Source organism: Sebastes fasciatus, chromosome 6 (genome assembly GCF_043250625.1).
Source record: "Sebastes fasciatus isolate fSebFas1 chromosome 6, fSebFas1.pri, whole genome shotgun sequence".
Classification (NCBI taxonomy): Eukaryota; Metazoa; Chordata; class Actinopteri; order Perciformes; family Sebastidae; genus Sebastes; species Sebastes fasciatus.
The window spans coordinates 24085808-24112006 of NC_133800.1; the positions used below are offsets into that span (position 1 = coordinate 24085808).

At 40.5% G+C, this 26199-nt stretch overlaps 1 protein-coding gene across 1 annotated transcript in view; it reads left to right on the forward strand.

Annotated features, from left to right (window-relative positions):
• The window catches only part of LOC141769509 (transmembrane protein 132C), a 162421-nt gene that overhangs the window by 10494 nt on the left and 125728 nt on the right, over positions 1-26199 (forward strand). Inside the window, exon 2 of the mRNA XM_074638642.1 lies at positions 22680-23568. Coding sequence (XP_074494743.1) covers positions 22680-23568 — 889 coding nt within the window. The remainder of the gene's footprint in view (positions 1-22679; positions 23569-26199) is intronic.

Here is a 26199-nt window from a genome sequence, read left to right on the forward strand (position 1 = left end):
CAGATTCTCCTCTTAACCCCCGAGGCACCTCAATTTCACACAAATTGGAAGGAACTGACAGAATGACCCCAGTGATAATGAAGAGTTAGCCTAAAAATTTTTACAGTTTAATTCAAATTGGGATGTTAATGCAACACTGAATGCTGTTTTCCAACCTGCTCAGAATTAGAATTTGAATTAATATATGATATCATAATCATTTTTATTAGCCGTACTAGTATCATGGCTTTATGGATGACAATGTCGGTCTGCCGGTTTCTCGATCAACACTTTGGCCCAGACTGAAATATCTCATAAAATTTTGTACATACATTAATGGTCCCCAGAGGATGAATCCCTCTGAGTGAAATGTCTCAACAACTATTATTATATTGGTACAGAAATTCATGTTTCCCTCGGGGTGAATTGCACTCACTTTTCATCGAGCGCCATCATCAGGTCAAAATTTGTATTTGTCCATTACTTTGATTTATGACCTGCAAAAATAATCACATTTCCATCAACCTCAACTGTACTTTGTCTTAAGTGCCAATTAGCAAATGCTAACATGCTAACACGCCAAACTAACATGGTAAACATAATACAGGTTAAAGGGATAGTTCGGGTGTTTTGAAGTTGGGTTGTATGAGGTACTTATTCATAGTCAGTGTATTACCTACAATAGATGGCAGTCTATGAGCCCCTAGCTTGGAGAAACAGACAGTACAGTGCTTTGGACAGGGCCGGCAGAAAAACGTATTTTAGCCACCTAAAAGAAAGGCTCACCTAAAAAAATGTATATCCGTTTAAGTATTCGCTATTTTTAGAATATTTTCCCCACTTTATCTTGCTGTCAGACAGCAATTTCCTTGTCCTTTCCAACGGGCAACCGAACTGAAAGTGAAACTTATCTATGCCAAAGCCAAATATACTTAGACTTTTCTGTATACTTGTCAGTATGAGCCAAGTATACTTAAGTATTTTTTTGTTAAGTATATCTCTGATAAGTACATAAAAAGTAAACTGAAAGTATACTCTCTTATTTTAAGTTTAAAAGAAGTATACTAATAGCACACTTCCTTTTGATAAGGGATGAGAAAAACAGTATAGATACGTTTCACTTTCAGTTGAGTTCTCCATCATAAAATATCCTAAATATAGCGTACACTTAAACGGATAAACATTTTTTTAAGTGAGCATTTCTTTTAGGTGGCTAAAATAAGTTTTTCTGCCGTCCCTGTCCACAGCACTGTATTGCTTTGCTCTGGTGTCGGTGCTCCTGTCTGTTTCTCGATGCTGGGGTCACGCTGACCGTCATCTACAGTAAGTAATACGCCCACTAAGGATAAGTACCTCATACAACCCCACTTCAAAACACCTATCTCTTTAATATCAGTATATGAGACTGTTAGCATATCGCATTTAGCTCAAAGCACCGCTGTGCCAAAGTACAGTCTTACAGAGCCGCTAGCGTGGTTTTAAACTCGTGGTCTTGTTATTTAGCATTTTTCTAAAAGAGGTTACGCAATGTCATAAAAAAATACACTACAGTACAAGACAAAATACGAAAACAATTAAAGAGAACTCTAGGGTTAAAAGTTCAGAAATGTAGGCTGGAGGCAGATCATTGACTGCGTTGAAGGTGCTGAGTAAAACCTTAGAGTTTGACTCTGACCTTTATTGGCAGGCAGTGGAGGGAGGCTAATATGGTGGTTGTCTTTGCATCCATTAAAAGTTCAGCAGTATTTCGCCTACCACTGTATTGTATAGATAATAAAGCATATGGATTTGAATAACGATACAAGCATTTTGTCAGCATAGAAGTCATATGGCAGCTAACACGTGGCCAAAATAATATTAAGACTTGATTTGAATCTGTTTTGGCTCTGAAATCGATTTGGCAGAGGGATACGCACAAGTATGATGGAGGCCTTGATATGATTCACCCAGAGGACACGCTAACTATTCCCCTGTATAAGCCAGAGATAAGTGCAAACAAGCAGTTGGCAAGTGCTGCTTTGCCCTGCTGGGTTGCATTTGATTACTATTGCTGTCTTGCTCCATGCTGTTTTTGTGTATTCTTGGAGAACCTTGAAGATTGTTGTGTGAAGGCCCCGTAATTAGATGTTCTGGGACTAAGGCAACCACCGAAATTCAGAGTGATGTAATCGGTGCTCCATCCTTAATTGCACATGCAATGTGTAGGACGGCTAATTTATCCCGCGAGAGTGGGAAAAACTGCAAGCTTTTTACCAGTAGATGCTTTCCAAATTCATATATGGCATGTCGGGTTGTATTTTTTATAGCCTGTCTGGAACTAACACAACAAGCGTATATTGCTTTGACAGAGGAACAGTGCAACCTTGCATTCCTGAAGCAAGCATGACCGCTTCAACAACATCCATGCCAAAGGACAGGGGAAAGCAGTGAGAAAAATGTACAGCATGATAAGGAGAAAGGACCCATAAAACAACTAAGGCATGGCAGGTGTACTTATCTGGTCTTTTCAGGGATGGATGAGCCAGAGCGGTTCATCCAAAGAAATATTCAGGATCTGACCTGCATGTCGACAAGGCAACTTTTGTCCGAATGAGAAATATGTCTGGAAATATTTTGTGAGCTGACCGGCAGATAGAGGTGTGTCGATTTCTGAGAAGAATCACTCTCTGTGATATGGCACGGTACACATGAGCTCGCCTCTGAGACAAACACTAAGAGACAAAAAACACATAAGTACAGATCCTCTCATACAAAAGCATACCAAGTACATAAGACCTGAACACGTAGGGTATAGGAGAATCCTATCAATTATTTGATAAGGGATCTCTAGTCGCACACAATTTCACAGAGGGAACTGGGAAGTGAACTTGTGATTTATTTTTGGTATATCTTTTCATGTTGTAAGAAATAGAGCAATGCTGCAACGACTGGGCAGCGGCGATACACAGAACTCAGTGTTGAAGTAAGGTTTAATCACATTAATGTTAGTGGTGTGACTGAACCAGTCTAGCCACGTTTTTACACACTCTGGTTAGAAATTCCACTACATGTCTCCTTTTAAACGCTGATTCAAATCACAGAATAAAAACCACACAAATAAAACTAGAATTGCCGCTTTGTGGTTGCATGCCTCCACCAACCAGTCAAGTTGCAGTTTACAACCATGTTTGTCCAAAATGTCATTGCTTCATCATTTCATCCTGTTAGAAATTTGTGTGAAATTGTCATAATTAGGATAGGAATTCTTGAGTTATGGTGTGTTTAAGACGTGTTTTCTGAAATCACGGTGACCTTTGACAGTCAAAATCAAATCAAGTCATCCTTGAGTCCAGGTGGACGTTTGTGCCAAATTTGAAGAAATTCACTCAAGTCGTTAGTGAAATATCACGAGAAAAGGACGGACTTGAGGTCACAGTGACATTGACCTTTGACCGCCAAAACCTAATCAATTTATCTTTAAGTCCAGGTGGACGTTTGTCCCTAATTTGAAGACATTCCCACAAGGCGTTCCTGAGATATCACGTTCACGAGATTGGACTGGACGGACGGACGAACCAAAAACATAATGCCTCCGGCCACATATGTCGCCGGTGCGGAGGCATAACAAGACTATCCTAAACTGCTCCGGGGATGTTGTCTATTTAATCTGCTCTGAATATTGCTAATTTGAATCCCAGAGCAGGACAAACAACCTCATTGAAACCACCAACAAAGTGACGGGCTTGATCCATTTTCAGTCAAACCGTGGTGTGATGTGAACATGGACCAGTGACACTGATATTGGATATGCATATGTGCCATTTCTTTGAAAGCTAATCCAGACAAATTCACCTGATACACTGTACTCTTGACTGTCTGCAGCTCCAACTGTGCCCTACTTTTTCTTCATTAGCTCATTGTGGTTCAGACCACTAGAGAAAATAAATGAAGCCCTCTAGCACATAGAATGACTTGCTGCCAGTCGTCTGAATATGGTTTGTTTTGTTTTTGGCCTTGGTTTTACAGTATGTAGCGCTGCTGCTGACAAGTCACTGGAATCACCCAATGAGCGAGTTTGCTGTCAGTCCATGTGATTTCATGCTTGGTTTGTTTATGAATAAGGCAGCATGAACCCTGAGTGCACTGAACTGAAATGCTGAATTCTTCTGGTGTGGAGAATGGAAACCAAATTACAGTACTGCTAACTGCCCCAAAAGGCCATTGCATGTAATAAGAAAACATTCTTGGAGGTCGTGCTCATGTTCTCAAATATGAACAGCTCTTTAAGTAATACATTTAATAAGATATAACTGTCTTGTCTTGGGCACAGTAGGCATACAGATTTTTGGCATCACTGTTAATATGATGATGTTTTTATAGCACATTTTTCAGTGCATCATCTAATTTATGAAGGGAAGCCAGCTGTGTCAAAGTTATACAGTTAGTAATATTTTACACTTGGAAGCACCGTAACCTCAGCTGTCTGATAGCGGCTGAGCTACTCCACTGCAGCAGTATAAAGTTGATAAGGAATAGATAATATACTCCCCCACCTGAGTATTTACAGGTTTTCAGAGTAATGTCAGAGCTTGTGGAGGCCAGAAATAATTATTGTCAGCAGTAATACTGCTACACATCACAGTACTTCAAAGTTTGTGTTTGGACTTTTAGTTAAAGGTGCACATACAATATCCAGAGCATTAATATAGCATCAAACATCTATTTCCTATGTAAAGATATAGAGGAGTAATGTCTACCTGAGCAGAGACTGAAGTCACTCTCCAGCTGTGGATGTTGTAATCCGAGCTTCTCTGTGCTTTGTTGCACTGCGCTCACACCCACCTGTTCCCGCCCAGGTTAACACTGTTAGCTCTGTCAGCACCGTTAGCTGCGAGCCGCAAGCTCAGTCGTCGCTGTTGAGAGCCATACGGAGGCAATATAAATGCTCCCAATTTCGCATTTAGCACCTTTAAGGGACACCTGGGTCATGTGACTGACAGATGTAGCACTTTCGCTATTGAGCTAATTTGCTAGCATATTTACTGACATGATGACATATTTTTGTAGGTCAACCAGGAAGTTCACGTCTCTTTGGTTCCCTTGACAAAAAGCCAATATGATTTTTCCATTGGATTTTGGATTATTGCAGAAAATTAACTCTGTGTAAAACAAATGTTTATGATAATTACACGTTTTGTTCAGAAAGATAATCTTCACAAATGAACACCACTTTTATGATTTTTGAAGCGTGAACGCAATCGGCAGAAGTAAAAAGTTGTGTTAGGCTTTCCCATGAGTGCAAGTATGCACAACAAGTCTGTAAAGGAGAAGTAGTCGGCGTGATGACGTTTAGTAGTCTCATTTAGCCACTGGTTAGCAACCACCCTTTTAAAGACACGTAAAAGTTTCAAAATTCAAGACTGGGGTATTTATAGACGTATTTGATATCGTAGGACAAAATGTTAAAATCTTAAAAAGACCTTATTTGAGGCATCTAACCAAAAACCCAATGACTTCCAGATGAGAGAACAGGAAGTGCTAAAATGTTAACTAATTTCTGGGTTCTAGGACTCATTCCTGCAGCAGTCTATGTGGACCACACTGGCTGTGGGTTTGACAGTGCTGTTTTATGTATTTTTATTAATATGACAATGAATAGATTTTAGTAAGAATTTACATTTGAAAGTTATTTGTCTTTTAATAGCACTGAGCTGTTTCTTCTTAAAGACCTACAGTATTTTTCCGGCCAGACATTCAAAACAAAGCTGGTGAAAGTCAGGCACACACATTAAACATTATCAAGGGAAAAAATATGCGATGAGACTTTAATACAAAAAAGTTTTCAAAATCTAATTAAGTAGAAGTTATGTTCGATGAATTAATGAACGGTAGGCTATTGCTATATTCTGGAGGGAGGCTGACTTGCTACAAGTCTTTAGTTTGTTTCTATAATCGATTTTACATTTGAACATATTTGTATTGATTACACTAATATCACAGTAAGGTACTAAAGAAATGTTGCAGTAATGTACTAATTACTGTAAGAAGGGGCTGTTTCGGGGACAGTTTTGTTTTGCGTTCTTCATTGATTAGCTTCTTACAGCACTAGTATACTAGCTAGCAAGGCTAACGAAAAAGTAGCCTACGACTCCTTCATCCCTCATGGCCCTCACCTTGCAGCTAGGTGTAATGGCTAACCGGATTAATAAAATATGCCAAGACTACCTTACTTTCCCTCCCTTTTTAACAGCAAGAGTATAAGGCTTCATAATATTTACTGCCCCCCTCCCTTCTCTGCTTTTCACAGGGGTTCAGTCTAGCATTAGTTAGCCAGGAAAACCTGTGGTGCCTTAGCTCGGCCTATTGAGGATTAACTCAAACACTGAGATATTTATTTAGTTCTGCCTGCAGAGCAGCTCTGCATCCAAGAAATGTTTGTAGAACTAAAATTATAATTAGCTTCTGTTTCCTTACTCATTTTTTCCAACACAATAGAAAGCCCACGTCTGAAAAGCTGGCTCAAGAGGAATCATCTAGTCTTCTAGGATTCCTACAGACTAGTTTGCTGGCGTGCAGAGTGAGTTGCTGTCAGTTGCTGAAATATAATTCAGCTTGGCAGCTGGGGCTTTTGTAAACAAAATGTGCCCCGCCGCATTGCTAGGTGGAAATATTTCTTTAAAACTAACAGATTTTGTCAGCGAGTGTGAAAGCACACTGCTTTTCCTTCTGATCTAGTCTGAAATAGAAACATTTCACTCCCCTTGCCTTAATAGCTTTCTTTCCCTGGCCCAAAATAGATCCACTTGTTCGTGGAGTTAGTTCCCACTCTGACAGATGTTGGGTTAAACTGCAGATTTAAAGCCAGTCCATCTGGAGCCGCAATAAAAGCTCTTTTCAGAAGGGAAGTGTGTGTGGACTGGATTGACACTTGTATTTTTCTCAGGATTCAAAAATTCAAAATATATACAACTATTATATGCACTGACCTTGCTGTATGTATTGATGTACACACAACCCACTGAAGAAGACCCCAAACCCATCATGTTCTGACAGTGAGGCTGGATCTTGATATGTGTGTAGTTTAAACTTTAAAGTCCCCAGATTTAGAGGCTAGGGGTTAATTATTTTTTTGGTGTTTCTATCTATACGTATTTTTTTTTCTTTTGTCCCTTGGAACAGTTTAGTGCAGAATGTGCAACGCTGAGTCAGAGCAGAAAGGAGGCACCTTGACCTGTTTTCAAAGGTGAAAAGACAGGTACAGAAAGTAAGACGACATCTGTGCAGAGTGCAACATCAAGCGTTGCTATTATTGTACTCACTACTGTCCCAAAATAATGAGGATGAACACATAAATTCACCAGCGTACTGTTATATCATCTTTAATACTTTGCAAGGCTGTTTAACTTAATTCAAGTAAATGTCACTTGCCTTGTCTTAATTAATGTTATCTTTATTTGAGGTTATGTTTAGCTAGACACAAGGTGCATGTCTGTTACAGGACCTCCAGTAAGCTTTGACATTTATTTTAAGTTCTGAAGTTTCAAGAAAAAAGCATTTGAGTTCAAGTTTTAGTCTTTTGGCTTGCAGGATGGTATATTCTTAACTTTACCTAGGGACAAAATATGTAATTTCAAGGTTTAGACTTCATGTTCTGATTGATGTTTTCCACCTGTCAAATTACATTGTTAATAGTGCTTCATAGGGGTGGCGCAATAACCACAATATTGCAATTGCTATTGACAAGCCAACCACAGGGGATGGCAGGCAACCACCACAACCGTTATGTTCTTGTTTTTTTGTTTTTTTAATTCTTTGCAATGGGAACGTCAGCAGCTTGACGAGGCCCTGAGCGTCTATTCTGCGCAGAGCGCTGCACGTTTGGTGTTTATTTCTGGTCACCAAGAGTAGAAACATTTTTCAACTTTGGGTAAAACGCTGCGCTCGTCACTGTCACTTTTTTACCCAGCTGTCCAATCACAATGGAGGAGGGGCCGGACAAATACCACAAACCATCCCATCCTACATGTACAAGTGCTAAACAACAACAATGGAGGAGAAATTAATACACACAGACCGACGAATCTGTCCTCTCCCTCTCTACATTGTGCCGTCATTTTTACTTCTGCGGATATTCCGTATCATAGCAAACAGACACAATCAAAGCGTCTCAGCTGAAAAAAACGCTGCACCTCATTGACCTTCTGTCTAAAATATACCTAGTAATAGCCTAACAATAAAGCTTATTTATATAGCACTAAAATCATGATGGATGAAGTCATTTGCAAAAAAAGAAAAAAGGCAATAATATTGCATTGTGCACTGTTGTTGAGCCAATCATTATCACCGAAGGGATAATTCTTTTACCACAAGTCCTATCACTGCTTCAGATATTTTACTTCATGCTTAACATGCCAACATTTGTTTATTAGTAATGAACAACGAACGCTAATGGGAAAGTCATTATTTTGGCAATCATGGATGTCTGTGCCAAAATTTGTCCCAAACTGTCAAGTAGATATTTCACAAAGATGTTTGGATTTCAGGTTTGATTTTACAAAAACACACAGTAGGCTACCTTGTGCCCCCAATAGCTGTATCCTACTTCCACACTATGAAGTACACAGAGCTTATTGTCAAAGTGCCGTTTATCAGTTAAAAAAAAAGAAAGAAATAAGGCAAAAGAAATAAGTTTACCAATTTACATTAACAGGAAACTATATAAGAGTACACTGATGATATCACTCAAACTGAACAATTGGAAAGCAAATACCAATTTTAAACAAAAGAAAGACAAAGCAAAGTGTTTCCGTAGATGTATTATTGTCATGTTTCTGGAGTTGTCAGACCAGAATGCATTTGTCCAGCTACAAGCAGCTTCTACATTTCTGTTGTGCATTGCATTGTTGGACAATTACGTCCACAATATCACAGTAATCTACAATTACGGTCTTGCGGTTGTATGCAACCGCCAACCAGTCTAGTTGCAGTTTACATACATGTCTGTCCAAAATGTCATCACTTCATTGTTTTATCCTATTAGAGATTTGTTTGAAAATGTCATAACTAGCATATAAATACTTGAGTTATAGCCAAAAACGTTTTGTGAGGTTATAGTGACCTTGACCTTTGACCAACAAATTCTGATCAGTTCATCCTTGAGTCCAGGTGAACATTTGTGGCAAATTTGAAGAAATTTGTTCAAGGTGTTCACGAGATGTCACGAGAAAGGGATGGACGTGAGGTCACAGTGACGTTGACCTTTGACCACCAGAATCGAATCAGTTCATCCTTGTATCCAGGTGGATGTTCATGCCAAATTAATAGAAATTCCCTCCAGGCGTTCCTGAGATATTGCATTCACTAGAATGGTACGGATAGACAACCCGAAAACATAATGCCTCCGGCCACAGCTGTCGCCGTTGCGGAGGCATAAAAATGAAGCACATTTAGTGTGCAAACTGACGTGTCTGACTTAATGTTGTTACTTTATCACTGCGAATACACTAAATACTCACAACTCAGATACTCAGAATAAGTAGTACTGTGCTATAACAGTGAGACACTGCTTATGTTGTTTGGCTACCAACTGTCAAATTTCAGATGATGGAGCTTCACACAAGCACTTCAAAGCCTCCATTGTTTGATGTCGACTCATGCGATCTTTTCTGTATTCGTATGGATTTAAGAGCTCAAATGTTTTTGCAGTCCATGTTTATTAGCCACATACGCCCGGCGGCTGTTTTCTCCTTAGTGACAGTTCACGGACAGTAACAACACACACCAAATGCATCTGTGTATCTGTTTGACTGACAGCTGAGTGATGACGGATTCTATAACCTACCAGAAACTCTTCGATAGTTCATCTTCTAATTTTCCACTTTACTTTCTGCTGCTTGCTTTGGGCAAATGAACAGAATTTCTCTTAAACTCTTAATTTCTTGCTCGAGATGAAACGTTCAATTTTAAGCAGACAAATCTTAGCCTCAGTTCACACCGCATGGATTGAATCTACACCTGATTCTCTCCATTCACATCTTTCCATTGACGTTGAATACATTCGTACCGCCTCCAAATTTTGCTTTGCAATTTATCTGAAAGCACCATTCAGCGTTCAAATGAAGACATTTACAGTCTAATAGTACTGCGAGGTATTATCCAATCAGGGTCAATTATCAGCATGATTATCGTCTATTCATTAGCAGTGAACCTAAGGTCTGGTGCAGCGGAGCATAGAAGAGGAAGAACTCAGAGAAAAGTCTACACTACATTCATAAACACTGCGTAGCCAAGTCTCGCAGTGTGGCAGCATTTACAGGGATTCAGCCTTGTCAGGAGAGCTCCAGGCAGAATTTATCATCCTATATGTGGGTGACCTTGGGGAGAGGTTTACCAGTAAATTTGGGGAGGGAGCAGGTTTGGATAAAGAGGCACTTAAGCATGCAGAGACACTGCGCTACAGAACTCTTTCATTTACTAACTCTGTTTTTCACACCTTGCTATAAATAAAGGGATTTGGGGGGAAAATCTTCCCTCTGTACTGACTATATAAACTGATTTAATTAACTTACGGATTTTACGGCTATCATCCTGAGGTTCGTCAGCAAACCCTCTAAAGCCTTCACGATTCTGGCTTTAACTAATTCTCGGTAACAACAGTTCATTGTGAGAGTTTTTTGAGTGGACCCATAGTTGAACTCTGAAGTTTGCTGGCTTTGTTAAAAGTTTGGATTGATGCGTCTTGACCCTGGGAGGATAAAAAAAAATGTTTTTGGCTTCAGTCATACCCATTTTCATTATCGGAGGCGGCGGCTTGTTCCTCACACTCATCATAATAGAGGCACAGCACTTCATTTTCAAGCCAAAAAAACACAGACAGGCGTAATCCATCCATAATCAGTCTGCTTGGCTGGTGTTGTGATTTTCTTTGGTTTCCTTGATTTGGTGCAGTGTTAACATGATGTATTGGTGAAGAGGGGAACTATGATAGAGTAGGAGAACACTGAAAAGTGTCAAGAATTTCCCAATTTGGGATCAATAAAGTACATATATCTATCTATCTATCTATCTATCTATCTATCTATCTATCTATCTATCTATCTATCTATCTATCTATCTATCTATCTGGGCTATTGCAGTGAAGGAATTTCCCCTGCGGTGATAATGACTGGCTCAACAGCGCGATATGCAATATTTTTGCCTTTTTTTTTGCAAATTACTTCATTAAATTTATTGTTTGAGTGCTATATAAATAAGTTTTATTGTTAGGTATTAAATATTGGGTATATTGCTGCTTTCTAAATGACAAAGTTTTAAAACTAATTAAATATTGTTTTTGTTAAATGCAGAGCACAGAAGGGCAGCTGAGACGCTTTGCTTGCGTCTGGTTGCTATGATACGGAATATCTGCAGAAGTAAAAATGTTGGCACAAGATAGAGTTCTTGCTCTGGATGAAGGGAAGGCTGAAGCACGTAGGGAGAGAGGACAAACCTGCTGGTGTATGTGTATTAATTTCTCCTCCATTGTTGTAGGATCTGGTCTGTGTGGTACTCCTCCTTTGTGATTGGATGGCTGGGTAAAAAGTGACAGTGACGAGCGCAGAGTTTTATGTAAAGTTGAACAATTTTCAGTGCTCGGCGACCATGAAAAAAAACAGCCGGCGTTTGCGGCAGAATTTAAATACGCAGCGTAGCCATTGCAAAGAGTTAAAAAAAGAAAAAAATGTGAACATAGCGGTTGTGGCGGTTGCTTGCCATCCCGTGCGTTTGGCATGTATTTCTCCACTAGAATGCTATTTGCTTTGTAATTTCTAACCTAGCTCTAATCAGTAGGTGGTCAATAAGTCCTGGGTGGATTTGTATCCACTTGTTCCCCTGTCCTAACAGAGCTACATCCCCATTAAATGTCCCTCTGCACTCACAAAGAGGCCGCCTGACTCTGCCCCGCGAATGCCTCTGTATTTAGCCTGATTTACGATATCGTTTCGCAATAAAGGCCAGCGTGAGGGGAAGAGATTCATTAAGGAGCCCCGTTTATGTTTTAGAGAAGTCCGGAGGGGCCCGCGGGAATACTGATTGGCACACAGATATGTGCTTGTCTCATCCTCCCAGCCCGAGCCAAAAGCTCTCAGCCCCTTTCCCCTCCAGCCATGTGCGCTGGACGGCACAAAGGAGGTGTTGTTCTCTGCCCGCAGGATGCCCAGGGTTCTTGCCACCCAGTCTGCAGCCTCCTGCTGTGGTAACACCGTTCCAGACATATCATGCCTCCTCGCAAGCACCTGGAGGCCTTTCTTAGCATCCCTTAATGACATCCCCGCTGACCCTTCCCAGCCAATAGCAGCGGCGCCGATTTGGGTTCGTCTCTTGCATCCACAGCTCTATACCAAACAGGCCGGCGGCACGGCATTGCAGTGTTTACTCTTCGTCGGTCGATACTCTTTAATCCCCGAGATGATGCTTTCTCTCATGAACTCAAAATAGCTCTTCCTCCTCCCCAGTGAAGCCACGGGCCCATTACTCTTTATTAGCTCTTAGCGTCTTAAAATGTGGCCATCCATTAGAGGCAACAAACATCCCCAGCAGGTCCCTTTGTAGCCTGCCAGCACACACGCACACACACACACACACTAATTTAAACTGACCCTTAATCAAGAGCAATTATTGTGCATTGAATTCAGCTCATCTCCAAGACAAAGAAGAGTCACCTGCGTAGCATATTCCCTCCAAACTTTGTATTGTGGCCCTACCTCCCTCCCCCATGACTCTTACTTATCAGCTGGGCAGACCTCTATCTGCCTGAATGATTTCTTTTCTATGGAAGCTGGCATGAAGTAATACCATACTGTGTCACGTATTGATTCTTTTCCCAGTCCCTCTTTCCTGAATTTCTCGGTGACCGAAAAGCATAAATCATCCGCAAATGATCCTTGAAGGAAATAGTGTAATTATTATTCTTGACGCATGGTCACAAATTCAATAGCCCTTATTAATTGTACATGGAGAGAAATATGATGTGGGTAATTCAACGGGACTGGAGAGCTTTTCCGTCATCCCTCATGTTTTAAGACTGTCCTGTTTGTCATTCATGACAAAAGCTCAGAATGATTCAGGGTCAGGATGAGGGTCGAAAGGGAGTGTAATTGTAAACCTCGACAAACAGCAGCTTTGCTATAATGATGCCGTAACCCCTATTGTATGTGCCCCCTTGTGTAAGAGATTATGAATCTCTGAAGAGAATCCAGGTATCACAGAAACATCCACCCTTTTCTCTATCACTTTGCTTCTCACCATCTACTTCCTTTTCAGCTTTCTGTTTCTTATTTCTTGTCTTCTGTCTTGACGTGTGTGTGATGAAGCATAAAGACAGGCAACCGACCAGCCAGCCAGACAGCCACACGGGCGGCCATTCACTTCTGTGTCCACCCATGTTATTACAGCCAGGAGTGGACAGCAGCAACGCGGCCTCTCCTTCCCTGGTGTCCTCTATTGTGGCTTTTCATTTACTCAGCCTCTGCGAGTGTGAAGGCTGCTCTTCGCTCCGCCAGTCCTATTCCAGCTCTACATATCCTAGCGTGGAGCCCCGGCTGTGGGATGAGTGAGCCTGTATGAGGCTGGGTACAGGAGGGGTGCTGCTTGGCTAGTTAGCACTCATCTGAGACCTGTCTTTCTCCCCTGCACACCTCTACACAGCCGTGTCTGACAGAAAGAGACTCTGACTGTTAACTTCAGAAACTGGAGAGCTTAAATTGACTGTATGTGCAAGAGCAGCATCAGATATTTTAAAGTGACAACTAAACTGATTGGAACTCAAATTTTTGCAAGGCTTTTTACATGCTGCACGCTTGTATATATAAGAAACTAGATTACACAGAAACTAGGCCAGTGCTGACAGATTGTAAATCCATTTCTTCTATTAGGCTTTAAGATTGTTTTCCACTGAGCTGTGTTATGGCCAGAACTAAAGTCTGTCTTCTCAAATTAAGTTATTTCCCTCAAAACCACAAATGTAAATCTCATGGTGGCGTTAGAGGAAAGGTCAGAGGATCTTTAAAGTAATTAGGATGCATCATCTGGTAACTGTGAATGTCTGTACAGAATTTTGTGGCAAGCAATCCAGTCAGGTTGTTCTCATACACCGTTCGGAGCTATACCTACAAAAACTAAAGCACTGTAATTCGTATATATATCCTACAAAAGCGATTTGTATGTAATCCACGTAATTATGAACCAGGAAGTATAAAGAGCGACAAACACGGCACAGGGAGGAGGTCGGATGGGTGGGTCAAAACACCAGACGTTTGCCCAGGAACCCGGTGTTTGAGTCCTGTGTGAAACCACGTAACTTCCGTACTTAAGTAACACCACTTCCGGTGTTATTTTAACCCAAACCACAATCTTTTTCTGAACCTAACTAAGTAGTTGTGTTACCTAAACCTAACCAAGTTTTTTCCTGTGAAGACGGAAGTTTATTTTGAAAAGACTAAAATTGACATTCGCATGAAAAATGAGGAATAACTTTTCGTAAGATATCATACGAATCATTGTATGAGGATACAATGATATTTCAAAAACCACCGGACTTTCACTCAGGAGGCCGGTGTTCGTACCCCGTGTGAAACCAGAGGTCAACGTTGTATTGTTTGTACATATGTTGTACATTTATTTGTCACGTAACTTCCGTACTTTCGGTATTATTTTAACCCAAACCATGATCTTTTCCTAAAGCTAACTAAGTAGTTTTGCTGCCTAAACCTAACCAAGTTTTTCCTGACAAGACATTAGTTTATTTTGAAAAGACTGAAATTGACACATGCGTCACGTGTATCGGACATTCGCACGGAAAATTAGGAATAACTTTTCGTAAGATATCATACGAACCATGCTGCATGGGGATACGTTGACCCAGTAGATGTACTTCATTGGATGAGTGAAAATTATGACCTGCTGGTGGCGCTAGATGAAAAGTCGGGGGATCATCAAAATTATTAGGATTCATCCTCTGGGGACCATGAATGTCTGTATAAAATTTCATCACAAGCAATTCAAAAATTGTCTGGGCCAAAATGGTGGACCGACCGACTGAGTCTGTGCAGACATAAAGTGCTTTCATAATGCCCTTTCACCAACAACATTTAATGATGCAACCATCCGCTGTATTTGTTCGATGCTGCAATCACCGAGGTCTCGTTGGCGAGAGGTCCTGACAGCTGTTCCATGAGGAAAACAAAGCCTCAACAGTGTTTCCATGAAGAGAGGGAGAAAAAAAATCCCATTTTATTAAAAACTGGAAATGAAGAAAGAGCCTCAAACATTTCAATTTATCCGGCTCAGCATAATGCTGCCTATCGTTTTACAATTTAATTAATACATGATGTGGATCATAACGTGTGTGCTGAAATAGACATTTTTCTCAGTTGAATTATCATTATTTTACTTTTGTCTTTGCATTTCTGTGCCAGCTGAAAGTTATGTGTGTCCCCCCCCCACTCCTCCCTATATTGAAGAAATCTGATTTGCAAATGTGGTATCTTTTAATATTCCTTATTTATCTAGCCTATATCTACTACAGTACAAGTGCAGTTAGTGATACTACATATATTGCTGCTATGACGATTGACAGTTGCTACTACTATCACACGGCTCATACTGTGACAGTTATTTTGGAGTTGACAGAGGTTGACATGAGTGAGAGTTGTTTATAGATCTGATATGTTGGTGGCAGTTGATGAAAAGTAGTGCTAAATACTTTTTGATGGGTGACTACCAATGTTACTTATTACAGAAAATGTAAAGCTACATTACACTTTACTTGACTGTCATTACTCAGCACATCTATGTCACTTCCCACACCATCAAAAGCTAGCTTAATGTTAACCCCAGTGACTGCACGCAGCAATCCAGAATAGGGATGTCACAATACCAGAAAGTTAGTAGTCAACATCAATAACAGTGAAATTCCACAATGTATAAATCCCATTCACTTCAACATACACTCCTTTATGACCGTTTGCATACTGGTTTTTGTTATGAAGTTAAAAAGAATTCCCTCTCTATTATCTATTTTATATTGCTGTGAAAACATCTCCTTCAAACAAATGGATTTATTCAAGATTCTCCCCAAAAACTATAATTTAAAAAATTACATTTGAACACATCATGAGATTAGAATTTAACTTCGCCCAATACTCATTTTTACTGAATAGAGCCTGAATGCATCATAATGAAAATCACTCAAATGGCACCTCCCATGTTGAAATTGGCAGGACAAGAGCTAGTTAACATTGACATTAACAACTGCAGCCGGTAAGCAGCACGGTCCTGAACGGAGCTACCAGGTAACGTTATCTAGCTCTTCTCCTGCCGATTTCAACACGGATTTGTTGTTGAAAAAATAGGATGTTTACTGCATCCCAAACACATTTTATATCATTTCCATGACGCCGTTAGGCTCAAGCCCTGACGGTACCTACGGTACTGTAGAAAAACGAGTACCATCACATTTTCAGAATTTTCTCATCAACTTGGTACCGAAGTATTGGTTCTCGTGACATCCCTAATCCAGACCTCCAGTTCCTGCTCCAAGCTAACATGTACTAGACATGTACTGTACTAGACAACTGAAGGCAGACAAATCTGATATCAACCCTCTCTCAAACTCCTGGTAAGACAGGACAAATAAAACAACCCTCAAATTGTCGAAGTAATGGAGCGTTATCGTTACTGGGATTCGTAGCCTAACTACAATATTATTTTAATGACTAGGTTAAATTTTTTCCCAATTGTTATCCCTTAAACCACTTGTTACTGAATCTGAGTTACTGAGTTACTAATCACATTAATAACACATTACTTAGTGACACGTATGAAGCAGGAGGAGGTTAGCTTAGCTTAGCGTAAAGCCTAGGAGAAACAGCTAGTCTGGCTCCGTCCAAATGTAAAAAGCCGTAGCTTCATATTTACTGTACAGACATGTGAGGTATCAATCTCCTCGTCAAACCCTTGGCAAGAAAACATAAAGCATTATTTTGCGAAATGTCGAACTAATCCTTTAACACAGATAATTCCGCTGCACACTATTGTCAATAGTGCCAATACTACTAATATACAGTCCAATGAAGTAAAGTGAGAGCCGGCCTATAGGGACACTATAACCAGGCAGTTGTAGGGGCCACAGCAGGAGAGGGCCCACACAGATTCCAAAAGAAAGATTGTATTAAACAGGAGTGCCGAGAGCGATATTCTCTCAGGGGGTCCAGTTATCTGAGCTACACCCTTGCTGCACAGAAAAACAAAGAACGACTGGAGTTCGGAAAGTAGGTTTGTACTGTGTTTTTCAATTTCTCCACCCAAGAACAAAAGGAGGGAGCGATTCATCTCGAAATAGCTTTGTATGATTTATTAATTCCAATCTATAGCACAGGCTTGCTGATTCTGATTATGCTGGATCTGGGTTTTGGAGATTTCCAGGCTTTATTTGTATTCAGATAGGATTATTTTCCAGTTTATAAATTCAGTATCAGTTTATCAGGCGCTGGTCCTGAACAAGGTTTACATGCTTATGCTGCTGCTACAGTAGGTGAACTGGCTCTCAACTGTTTGGGGGGCTGTTTGAAAAGACCAATTGCATATACATCCACATTTTAAGCTCCCTGATTAGACTGTCGTAATTAAAAACAAAGCATGCATTAAATAATTTTTAAAGATAGTTTAAGTTACATCCGAGCCAAATCAACATCAAGTTAAATCCCTGTTTATCATTGATCATCTGAGTGTCCATAAGTAATCATTATACACACTGTGTTCTACTACTTGACACAGACACAGTTTGGTGCAGACGTACTAAGATCCTAATTTGTATTGGATTTTCCATTTTCTGTTCCATTTCCTCCTTTCCACTAGAATAACTGCTCATCTTATGAAGAGATGACTGCGCTTTTAGATTTTGTTTGTACACAAGCTGTGCCTCATTGCTTTGCTCTAAATAGAATTCTAATAACTTCTTTGATAGGTACACACGGTACTGTAGTTTGAAAAAAACCTGTGTTTCTCGAACAACGTCTTTCTTCACATGGTTTTATTCAGACGCTGCTACTTGTAATTGTAAATAGAGATTCATTCATTTCGTCTGGTTCTTTTTTTTCTAGTTTGCTGGTATCAAATATTATCAGAGCAGCCTTTTAAAATGTCATTCTTATTTGTAATGTTTTGATCACATTTTGAATGGTGGATATTTTGGTCCTTGCAGATAAGATAAATGCCTCTTGTTGCTGCACAATGTAAAATCTGTAAGTTAAATAAAACAATGGTGGATCCAGTTGAAAATCAGTTACTTGAAGGTGCTAAATGTGGGATTGGGAGCATTTCTATTGCCTCCGCATGGCTCTCAACATGGCGACAGCTAAGCTGGCGGCTCGTAGCGAATGGTGCTAACAGAGCTAACAGTGTTTACCTGGGGGGGAACCAGAGAGTGGGTGATATGCAATGTAATCAATACGCATTACATATTACTGAAAATGTAATTACATTACAGCAAAAGTAATTAGTAACATTAGTCTTTACTTGACAGTCATTACTCAGCATAGCTCAACAGGAAAATTCCACGATTCTCAATACCAATTTGATACCATGGTAAAATAACTAAAAACTAAATCCCATGTTTTTCAACATACACTCCTTTATTACTGTTTGCATACTGGTTTTTGTTAGGAAGTTAAACAGGTCATATTTCCCTCTCTATTATCTATTTCAAACACTTCAAACAACTGCATTTTTTTCAAGTTTCTCAACAAAAATTACATTTTACAAGATTACATTTGAACACATCATGATAACGTTATATTTAACTTTGACTAATTCAATTTTACTGAATAGAGCCTGAATGCACCAAAATGTAAATTACGCTTCCCCGATAGCGCTGTCGGCCGGGGCGGAGTTATCAGCTGTAACCGCTGTATGAGAGCAGTGCAGAGAGGTGGCAGTATCTAGCCAGTAGGGCACGCTCATAAGCATGAACATGCACTAAAAGCACACACAGCCGGCCCGACTATGTCAACAAAGCACAGAGAAGTTCGGATTACAACACACACAGAGGGAGAGCGACTTCATTCTCTGCTCAGGTAGACATTACTCCTCTATATCTTTACATGGCAAATAGTTGTTTGCTGCTATATTAATGCTCTGGATATCATATAGAGGACCTTTAACATGCATATTCTTTTTTGAATTCTTTGCAATGGGAATGATGTGCATTTATACTGTACTACAAACACCAGCAGCGTGACGAGACGCTGAGCGTCTATTCTGTACTGAGCACTGCGTGTTTGGTGTTTTTTTCAAGTTGCAGTGACGTGAAAAATCTACAACTGACGCTGCACTCGTCACTGTCACTTTTTAACAAGCTGTCCAATCACAATAGAGGAGGGGCGGGAAAAATATCACAAAGACCAACTGTCACATCCTACGTGTACAAGTGCTGAACAACATGGAGGAGAAATTAGTACACATAGACCAGCGGGGTCCGTCCTCTCTCCCTTCCTTCCCTTCATCCAGAGCAAGTACTCTACCTTGTGCCGACATTTTTACTCCTGCGGATATTCCGTATCATAGCAACTAGACGCAACCAAAGCGTCTCAACTTCCCTTCTGTGTTCTGCATTTAACAATAAACAATATTTAATTAGTTTTAAAACTGTCATCTTTGTCATTTAAAAGCAACAATATACCTTATAATAGCCATAACAAAAAAGGCTATTTCTATAGCATTAAAATCAGGATAAATGAATACATTTACAAAAAGAGGCAATAATATCGTGCTGTTGAGCTATATAGCAATAATTATCACCGCAGGGGAAATTCCTTCAACGCGACAGCCCTAAGACTGACCAATGTTATGCAATATATTTCCAGCTTTTGTGTATAAGTACAAGTGTGGACACATTTTAATTCTTTATGTCAGCTGTGAAAACAATAAATCCCATTTGAACACAGAGAGTAAGGTGCAGTCCTGTGGAGAGAGCACTTTGCTTTCACTTTACCTGAGACACGAGGGCCCAGACATGAGAATGAGAGTACCATTACTACAGTACCCAGGGACCAGAGGACAACTTTGTTCCTGGCTGTTCTGTCTTACCGGACTATCAAGCTTTTCATTTGTCAGCAGCGCAATGCCACGTATACAACAATGCCTCTTGCCAACAAACAGCACAAGGCTCCTGCTTGTTCAGGAAAAATACAAATTGCTCTGTGGTGCTCTGCTGCTCAGAAGTCTGTGTTCGCTGTCGTAAAACACGAGGTCTGGATCAGAGTGTTTACTCTGGAGCAGCTAACTGATGCTTTAAGTAGGACCGGTGCTGCCCCTGGGTTGAGGGTTGGAGCCTGCCCGCAACCTTGCATCCCCCAGTGGGGACGGCAGCATTGAGGTCAAGCAGGGGCACCATGTATCACAAATCCCCGTCTGATTTGTAAACTGTTGGGACATTGATTTACACGGGTGATCAGAGGAAAGAAATCCTCTGGCAGGCAGCAGGAAGATGGGGGTATGCTGAGGGCGTGTAATCACACAGCAGATTGCTCTTGAGAAGAAGGTCAAAGCCCACTCTTATTGTGATTAAAACCTTTTTTATGCGGGCTGTGCTGGTCCTGTTCCTTGATAATAAAGGAGTCTGTACTGTGAATTTGTTCTTAACTGTAACATTGGAGGGCAAAACTGTGAATAGTGGGCTTAATTATGATTATGATTATATCTTTAGATGACCTGATAAGCAGCCTTACCAGTTATCTGTACTGTGCATCTAAACATGACCGATAATAACATCTCCTCCTTGTGTTGGACCCTTTACAGACTATGTCATACTAATAGTAGCTACACTTTTCAGTCAGTACCAAAAACGGTAGAATATTTTTCTCCTAGTTTATCAACAGAAGCACAGGTTCACAATTGTTAAATGTTGCATACACCAGTGAACATAAAAATAAAATATAATTGGCATAGTAATGATTTCCATCAGGAAAGAACAAGATTATGAATCCATTCAGGAATTAAATGGTAGCTATTATTTCTTGACAATTTTTGATATTCGTTGTGGACATATTTTGGTCACTACCAAAAAAGTGTTGAGGTTTGATCAGGTTGGATTACCAACAGGGCACCAGACCCCCAGGGGCCTCAAAAGTCAGACTTTTATTGCAAATTATGGAATATACATTACTAACGTACAATATTTAAATTTGAAAAAAAAGGTGTCTATGAAATAATGTTGTCAAACAATAAATAATTCAGTCAATGTTCAATTCCTGCAAAATTCCTGCGGCAATTCACGCAGAAGTCAATATTTGAAAATAAAAGTAATATGGAGTAAGGGGCCGTTCACATGCCACTTTTTTTGCGCCCTGAAATCCATTGTTGTCAATGTAGACGCGTGTCAGGCGCGCTCAAACGCACGATGTGCAAGTGTTCCCAAGCCCCTATTTTTCAGGCTGCGACAGCTGTGGCGTGAGATGAAAAGTCAGCAGATATCTTTTTTCTTTCTTCCGTAAATATCAGCCTTCGGTAAATAAATGGAGGAGAAGTTATACATTTCAGTGCAGGGCTACCAAGAGCTTTATGATCGGTTTCATTTTACTTGCTTCACTCTCTTCATCGAAAAACACGTGTTGAAAGGTGAACCAAATTGACACAATTGAGACATCTAGCAATAATTTTCTATGATGGACTGACAGTGCTGGATATCCATTTATCTTTGTTTTGACTTTGTTTAGATTAGTCAGTGAGGCTTACTGCCAAATTAACGCAACTTCATTATCATCGCAGCATGCAGGCTTTGGTTGCTTAGTAACGGCAGGCGCCGAGTACCTCGGATAAAAAGATGAAAGCGGCACGGCTGGCATTCTCCGCGTGTTTTTGGACGCTACATGTGAACGACCCCTTACATGCTGTTTCAGGTCATGTAGTCTAGAGTCTGACTTTACACTGCAGTAAATGCAACAAGACAAAGCATGTTATTTAGAGTTTTAAATTTTGTGTGCAATTTCATTATTTTGTGTTTAAATGTAAGAATTTTGCATGTTTTGCATTAACAGTTTTTACACATATCGTCGGGCCAGGTAGTATTATTGCAGCATATAGTACATTTTGATACCTACACAATGCACAGAGGGGTGGGGGGTCAGAAGGGGTCCCACAGCAATTTTTACCCCGAACAGGTTTCAATTCCCAGCTCCAACTCTATGACATTGCACTATTGCACTTGTCTGGCAGTTCAAAACCGCAAAATATATAATTTCTAGTGATAGAGCAGCAAATGAGACACGACAGGAACCAGTGAATACACTTAATCAATCAATTGATTGTAAAAATTGTTAATTAGTTTATGCTTTTTTTAGTTAATCGTTTCAGCACTAATTATGATGTGATGGAGAAACTCAGTCATGGTAATCCTTCCAGATGACTGGATCCTCTCTTTGTCCTGTTATATACTGTTAGTATAAAGTGTCACTGCAAACACTTCACTACACTCACATTCACATTCTCACAACCTAATGTCCTTCAACATATAGAGTCAGAGATAGTAAGTGGCAGGAAAACTTTATGTAACATCCGATTATGAATAGATACTATTATGAACAATACTATGAGTAAAATGTCTCTCACTCACCACTAGCTTCTAGTTTTGCTTAAAGGCTGTCTGTGAGCTTGTCCTGACTCAGCTCTTCTCTTCTGTCTTTTAGTAGCCGACTGTCGAGTCTTAGAGGGATTGCAGAGATATTCCTCCATCCCCACATACCTGCCTGTCAACTACCAGGTGCTCAACGCGGACTTGGCGTTCTTCCTGAAGGAAGCCAACCAGGACTTCATGAGGAACTCTAGCCTGATGTCGCGGACTGAGCCCTTCTTTATCTACCAGGCCAGAAGTTTGCCCTCGATGAACACCAGCTACGGGCCTCTCTCTGTGGAGCAGCCCGTCCCTTTAGAGCTCCTACAGAGCCCGGGGACGTTCCCTGCCTCTTCGGTTTTCACCTTCAACTGGAAGGTGCAGACCTTTATCATGAACACCAGGATTCACTTGGCCAAGCCCAGAGTCCAGGTGCTGTTTTACATCGTGGGCAGGGACTGGGACGACTACAGCGCCATCGACAAGCTGCCCTGCGTGCACATGTTCGCTTTCCACGAGACCCAGGAGGTGCGTGGCACTTGCCTGCTGAAGGGGGGGCTGGGGCTGTGCGTGGCCGAGCTGGAGCCCTTGGCCGGCTGGTTCAGCCCGCCCAGCGTAGTGCCGGGACGCCAGAGGAACCTCGAAGCGTCTGAGGGCACGCCGGTGGAGCTCTACTACATGCTGCAGTCCACAGAGGCAGGGGAGTGCCACTCGGACGAGGCCAGGAAGGACAACTTCATCCGCTCAAGCCAGGAAGGGCTGTTTGGTTCCTACACCTCCACGCCACTGCGGAGGATCGGGGGTGTGAGGCTCTACCAGAACCCCAGTCCACCGCCCCTCGCTGAGCACAGGCTGGATAATAACTTTATGGTCATGGTGCCAGCCACACCCATGAGACGGAGGGAAACCATCTCTGCTTTTATCACTGTGTCAGCCGAGTCTCCTGTGGAGATGTTTACTCTCAGGTAAGGATGCTTTCTTTTTGTTCTTCTGTGAAGTGTCTGCCTGCAGACTTTCTCTGTCAGACTCAGACTGTGGAATCCTGCAGTCAGTGTCTATTGACTCATTCATTATAGTCTCCCTTAAAGATTTAGGCAGGATCCACACAAAGGATTTTCAAAAAATAGCAGAGCTGTCAAAGTTAACGCGACAATAACGCGTTAATGCAAATTAATTTTAACACCACTAATTTCTTTAACGCATTAACGCAACTTGCAATTTTTAGGTTGTAGCAGGACAGACATGCCCACTTTATGATAACCACATGTAGTTTGGGTCATAAGTCATAGTCAAGTCAGCACACTGACACACTGACAGCTGTTGTTGCCTGTTGGGCTTCAGTTTGCCATGTTATGATTTGAGCATATTTTTGTATGCTAAATGCAGTACCTGTGAGGGTTTCTGGACAATATTTGTCACTGTTTTGTGTTGTTAATTGATTTCAAATAATAAAAATATACATACATTTGCATAAAGCAGCATATTTGCCAACTCCCATGTTGATAAGAGTATTAACTACTTGACAAATCTCTCTTAAGGTAAACTTTAATCAGATAAAAAATGTACGATTAATTTGTGATTAGTCACAATTAACTATTTTGATTAACAGCTCTAAAAAAATATATCCACATTGAAACGTGGCTAAATGTTATTTTCATTCTCTTCTTTCTATTAGCAAACACGGGTTCCTGTGTCTCAGCAGGTTAAACCTCCGTTCTCTCCCCTGCTCGCCATGATCACTCATATTGTGTTTCATTATAACCACAGTTTACTTGTTCTCATTGACTTGTTGACATTGACAACTGAATGAGTATGAAATAATTATTCGATCCCAGCTCATAAACGCCACCCGTTAACCAAGGTAAACAGCAGCTCCTGTGCTGCTGCGCTGAGACCGTTGATCAAATCAGTATTGATCGTGGAGTCGTCTGACAACATAAACGTATAAACACGGGCTAATGACGACAACTTGACTCTGTGATTGGCTGTATTGGAATTCCAATCGAGTGATCAGAGGGAGCGTTAGAGGAAATATGGCTTCTTGACTTTGCACATCTTTAGCATAAGTCTACATCTGTGGAGGCAAGTGTCTTCATCTTAGAGAAGTGATCTTTATCATCACCTGCATTCAGACAGGTGTGTAGGAGAATAAGTGAATGAGTAGCAAAAATCAGCCCCTGCACACTGTTGACACTAATGGCAAATTAATGAAATGACAATTTTTCAGTCAAGTGACCTTCATCACATTTTTTATAAAACAAATGACAACAAGTCTGCACAAACACACTCACAAAGGAGAACAACTCATTCAAGGGACCAAGCCATGAACTGTTCATAAACAAACATGGACTTATAATTATCTTTAGATTTGTATTGGATCTGTTGGGTCACTCACCTTGAATGGGCCTTTAAGTATTTTTATTTTCTCTGAAATGTAAAAAATAAATGTTTTTTTGGGGGGGGTTATGTGCTGGACTAGTTCATGGCCGGGACCAGTTGCTAGGCAACCAGTGGATATTCCAGGAAGTTACTTTTTCCAAACAAGAGAAAAAGGTTGCGCCCGAAATTCCATAGTCACATGCTATTTAGTACGCTTAAAGAGTATGCGAGATATTTTAGTATATCCGAAACTTTAGTATGAAACCAATAGTACGCAAATTGCATACTATTTCCAGTGAAATATTACAGTATGCAACGCTGGACACTACGGCAGCATAAATATCCCACAAAGTAATACGGCAGTAACGACAACGTTCATAAAGGACGTTGACAGACAGCTCTGTAACGTCAATAATGCTTCAATTTAACTGTAAGTAACTGGCATGGCCATTTTCAAAGGGGTCTCTTGACCTCTGACCTCAAGATATGTGAATGAAAATTGGTTCTATGGTTACCTACGAGTCTCCCCTTTACAGACATGCCCACTTTATGATAATCACATGCAGTTTGGGGCAAGTCATAGTCAAGTCAGCACACTGACAGCTGTTGTTACCTGTGATGCCATGTTATGATTTGAGCATATTTTTTATGCTAAATGCAGTACCTGTGAGGGTTTCTGGGCATTATTTGCCATTGTTTTGTGTTGTTAATTGATTTCTAATAATAAATATATACATACATTTACACAAAGCAAGCATATTTGTCCAATCCCATGTTGATAAGAGTATTAAATACATGACAAATCTCCCTTTAAGGTACATTTTGAACAGATAAAAAATTTGCAATTAATTTGCGATGTGAAATATTTGAATCGATTGACAGCCCTAGTTTTTTTTGTGATCTCACCACCTTGAACATCATAACCTCAGTCAGGTTACCAAGCAGTTCTTCCACAGTGAAATAGGGTAAGAGCAGGGTTATCTCTCGGAAATAGCTTGATTCAGTGAAGCTGTTGATAGGTACTAATTACAGTGAACAGATGAGACAAAATGATTTAGATAATTAACGTCCGATGCAAATGAGGATGCCATTAATTACAATGCATGTCCATTAGTGTAATGAGTGAAGCCGATCTTAATCGCACCGGTTTGGAACATTCACAAACCTTCCGAGAAGCTGCGACGAGGGGTCAAGCCAATTCGTCAAAGTGTGTAAAA